The sequence below is a fragment of the Paramacrobiotus metropolitanus genome, unplaced genomic scaffold (genome assembly GCF_019649055.1).
Source record: "Paramacrobiotus metropolitanus isolate TYO unplaced genomic scaffold, Prichtersi_v1.0 Parri_scaffold0000600, whole genome shotgun sequence".
Taxonomy (NCBI): Eukaryota; Metazoa; Tardigrada; class Eutardigrada; order Parachela; family Macrobiotidae; genus Paramacrobiotus; species Paramacrobiotus metropolitanus.
In genome coordinates, this window is record NW_026570820.1 from 1 (window position 1) to 4,464 (window position 4,464).

The 4,464-nt window shown below is 40.4% G+C and overlaps 1 protein-coding gene and 1 long non-coding RNA gene across 2 annotated transcripts; one reads left to right on the plus strand and one right to left on the minus strand.

Annotated features, from left to right (window-relative positions):
- Positions 1 to 555: 555 nt before the first annotated feature.
- Positions 556 to 1,503, plus strand: LOC129602548 (putative nuclease HARBI1). Its single transcript, XM_055501592.1, has 2 exons — positions 556 to 904; positions 1,124 to 1,503. The coding sequence occupies exons 1-2, from the start codon at positions 556 to 558 to the stop codon at positions 1,501 to 1,503; spliced, it is 729 nt and encodes a 242-aa protein (XP_055357567.1).
- A 1,611-nt stretch (positions 1,504 to 3,114) lies between these two features.
- On the minus strand, positions 3,115 to 4,248 carry LOC129602547 (uncharacterized). Its single transcript, XR_008692423.1, has 4 exons — positions 3,996 to 4,248; positions 3,736 to 3,816; positions 3,535 to 3,592; positions 3,115 to 3,433 (listed from the first exon to the last, which is right to left on the minus strand). It is a non-coding gene; the product is annotated as an uncharacterized LOC129602547 (long non-coding RNA).
- Positions 4,249 to 4,464: the final 216 nt, after the last annotated feature.

Here is a 4,464-nt window from a genome sequence, read left to right on the forward strand (position 1 = left end):
AGAGGTGGCTTTCCTGGTATCTCTGTTATAAAAATTTTATAACAACTCTTTTTCGTGTAATCACTGTAATGAGGTTTCATTTTCTTTCGTGTTTATGAAAATATTTTTAAAATGGAGCATGATTCCATTTCTTCGGATGACGAAGTTTAAAGCACTACAAACACTGTGGGCGCCAGCGCATGTCCGTTTGTAGTGTGATTCAGAACTTATTTGGGGCTTAAAAACTTGAGTGCAAAGGGACTTCTGTCTCGCGGGGATAATGCAAACGTTAATCGGCGAGACATCCGTTCTGCTGCACAAAATCTCTACAACCGTTATCCTGGTCGATTGTTCTTGGAGACGTACCACATTAATCCGGATGTGTTTCGTGAAATTGTGGAAAAATTACGGACTTATTTTGAACGGAGTACGACGAAAAAACCTTATGCAACAGAGTGCAAAATAGCTGTCTGCATTCATATGCTAGCACATGGATCGTCGGTTCGGTCTCAGTGTGAACTCCATGGTTTATCCCGTTCAACTGCTAGTCGTGCTTTTCGGATATTTTTGAATGCAATGAAGATTGAGTACTGGTCGCTGATTAAGTTTCCCGATGAAGGGGGCATGATGCGTTCGGCCCGTGAGTTTGAAGAAAAGGGACTGCTTTATGGTGCTCAGTGGATGCCTAAAATACTGGGTGCAGTGGATGGAACACACATTAATATTAAGGCGCCGCACTTTCGCCCAGAAAGTTATGTCAACAGGAAAGGAGAACTGTCTTTAAATGTACAGGCTTGCGTGAATTCTTCATTGGAATTTATCCATCTGTACGTGGGAGCTCCTGGACGAGTGCATGATCAGAATGTTTTCGATAATTCGGGACTGGAAGCCTTAATTCCAGAGAACTGGATGATTCTGGATAAGCGTACGCGCTAACAAATACGTAGTTACTGTTTTGTATGTAAGCAGTTTTTTTTATGTGAGTACTGTAACTGCTTAAATCTACACTGTTGTTAATTTAAATAATTGTCTAAATAATTGTCTAATTAAGTATTTTATTAATAACAGCTTCATTTTTCTATGAGTACTGTACTGTCAATCAAATTTTACAAGGTGCTGGATTACCAGTAGCTGTAATTTGTAGGTGATGGCGGTTACCGTGCGACGCGAAAAGTACTAACGCCGTTCAGAGAGAACGGCCGCCTATCTGCTAAACAAGAAGATTTCAACAAAATTCAGTCAAGTCTGCGAAAAGTTGTTGAAAGAGCGTTCGGGGTTTTGAAACGGCGATTTAAAATTTTGAAGTATTTGGATTATGACGACATGTGCACCATGAAACACATTATTATAGTTTGCTGTCTCTTTCATAATTTGGATATCCAGTCCGCGGATGAATTTCGAGATAATATGGACAACGATTTTGAAGACTATTATCCGGACGACGACGATAGTGTTGACGAAGGAACGTTTGGCGACTTCAAAAACGCACTCGTAGCGCGAATGCTGCCAGATTCGCTGGGATAAGTAATCGGTGAGCGGAGTATTAGTTTTACGAATTTTAGTGTAATGATAAAATTATATTGAAATGCCTCTACGGATATTTTTCTACACCATCGAGCAGTTTATTGAAATTAACTCGCATTAGCGTATGCGTCGATTTATTTTCTACTCGTACATACTAGCAGTTTGTCTCTGAAGCGGACAATATATCAGCCCCTCGTCAAGTTTGCAGCTCGGATCGTAATTGATTCTTAATTTTTAACAGGTCTACTTTCGGTTAAGCGGTACACCATTTTTCTCATTTTCAGGGTTTCCTCCATTTTCTAGATACATTTCGCAGTAAGCTGTCTATTTACTGTCATCATCTGGCTTTCTTGGCGATTGTTCCCTCGGTTTCTTTGAACCTGCGCAACGGAAACCGCGATCGTTTCATCGGATGCTTTCTCATCATGGAATTTCCTGTCGGTATTCGGATTGAGTGACAGTAAGGCTCACGTTGTCAACGGGCTGCTGACCATGATCAGATGCTTTTTTGTTACATTGCGATCTTTCCCATGATGTTTTATCGCTAGACGGTCGGGATAGTTTTTTCTGAAAAGTCTTTAAAGTGTACCTCTTCATATTGACTTTGTTGTACAAAATGTTGATTATGCCAGATTGTTATTATTTGTTGCAATTGCGTGCTACTGCTTTTTGGTGCTTTTTTGACAAAATTTATGTGTCCGAATGTTTATTAAGCACCTTATTTGCCACAACTCAGCAGTTTGTGTGAATTTATGAGAACGTTCGGTGTTATCAAGTAAATTATGTTTTCGTATTTTTCGTTTTGCAAGTTCTAGTGCATTTAAATTTTTGCAGCTGAAAAATGATTTTCAAATTTAAACTCAATATTGGCATCATCAATGAAGTCATTAAACGAGATCTTTATTCATAATGCAGGTTTTCGGTAACTTCCAGAGTACAACAAAAATAACTACACCAGAATTTTTCCAGATTTACTACAATAATCTCACAACGTGTGACTCCCGTTTCACCACATTTCACTTTTAACAAATTTCACCCTTCCTCTAAAACCGCCACAACTTCCTCTACTCCCAGCTCAACTTCGACATTATATTGACGCTCAAACTTCAACTTTGGTAGCTCAACCTTCATTCTCTCAAGTTTGACCATCTCAGTCAAGGAGCTTCGCATATCATCCATGATGGCCACTGATCGCGTCATGAGTTTAACAGTCTCACCAGCGGCGCTCCGCTTTTCACTTTTTTTAGCCTTTTTTGCCTTTTCCGAGCTTCCTGCTGGAGATCCAACAGGAGTGTCCTGTGGTGTATCGTCGTCACTAAATTAACAATTCAACGTTTTTGTTTTAACCATGTCGGCTTTAACAGATTACAAGGCAGTATCACAGTACATGAAAATATCGAATATTTATATGTTTACCTGAGGTTAATTTCACCGTCCTCGCAACCGATATCTTCCAAAGCATTACTCGCAGAACCGCTTCCTAAAACTACCGAATTATTGGCAAAAGCTATATCATCTCGGTCTCCGTACGTCTTGTCAAATAGTTCGAACAAATGGTATTTTACTTCGCCGCTCTCTCCGGTGACATTTTTTCGTTTTTTCTCTGCATGCAAGTAACCACAAAAAATCCTCAATGTATATATCAGATTGTAAAATCTACTGTTAAAGCGTAATTACTGGTGGCATGTGTGAACTGGAACAGACGAACAAATTCGACATAATTACGCTTACAAGCCGCAAGAAAAAATTTCATATCTTATATTTCTTCCACGCATTTTCGTAGGAGATCTTCAGGTTTTCACTGGTGCGGTTATCCAGGGCATCTTTAAAAACGCTCTGCATTTCCTGGAAAACTTTTGACCAGAACTTCGCCTTACTGGTACAGTGGCGGAATTCATCTTCGCGGTCGATGCGAGTAGCTACAAGCCACCTGTGAAGAAGCCGATTTTACGAAGCTGTTGACGAGAAGGCACATCTGCAGCCATCGATTAGAGAAAAAAGCACACAACATAGGCATTAGACATTACTCACTTCATCTTTTTGGGAGACAGGGGAGCGGATTTGGGAGCACGAGGCATCGTTGCAACAACTAGTTAGGTAAAACAAGACGGTAAAACACGTGAATCACAAAGTACTGTGTTACTGTAACATGTATTGTAAGTGCCGTAAATCGTAATTACTAAACCATTTTACGATGTTACAATACTGCTTATCATGACCAGTGGCACTTACTTTTGCTCACGAAGGCTTTGAAAGCTAGAGTATGGAAAGTTGACGAAGAACTTCAGCTGTCCGTACACAGATAACTGCGTTCTGCGAACAAAAACCGATACGTTAGCTACAGCGCGATAATTTAACATACGTGCTCGATTGAAGGATGGTCCTCGAAGATTTGTCACTAATAATAATCATCGATCTTCCAGTTACAGGAAATATTGAAGGGATGCTGGACGACAGCAAGAGCTGCAATTACTTTAATACACTTTAATTACCTCAGGTCTCAAGTCACAAGGCAAAACCACACGCCTTCAAAATCGATCGCAAAACGCAAAACTAAAACTTCAGACGTGTAAATAATTCTCCAGCAAGTGTCTTATCTTTGCAAATTTATACTTCAAGTAATACCTAAATCAGGCCACTTTCAACCAAAAATTATAACTTTGAAAGATTTTGCCCGAACTTCGACGTTAGAAAGCGAGAACTTACGGACTGATAGGTGCTTGTACAGAAAACGTTATGCGCGGCAAGATGCGATCGAAGCAATGAGACGCAAGTACAGCGATACCGCAACAAAGCTACAGATTCGATACAGGAAACCGATAGCGAGCCCAGTTTCGATGCGCGTAGCCTGTACTGTACGTTGCTGGCGCGCACCAAAGACTGTCCCATTTCCGTACCATAACGAAACTAGATACGGTACTGTACCGTAGCGCGGTACGCTATAGATATGAGACCATCCCT

Excerpts from the sequence above, each read along its gene's own strand:
- LOC129602548 (XM_055501592.1), top strand. The coding sequence starts at position 556 with ATGAAGATTGAGTACTGGTCGCTGATTAAGTTTCCCGATGAAGGGGGC. Across the intron at positions 905-1,123 it reads CTGGATGATTCTGGATAAGC|GTGATGGCGGTTACCGTGCG; the intron begins GTACGCGCTAAC and ends TGTAATTTGTAG.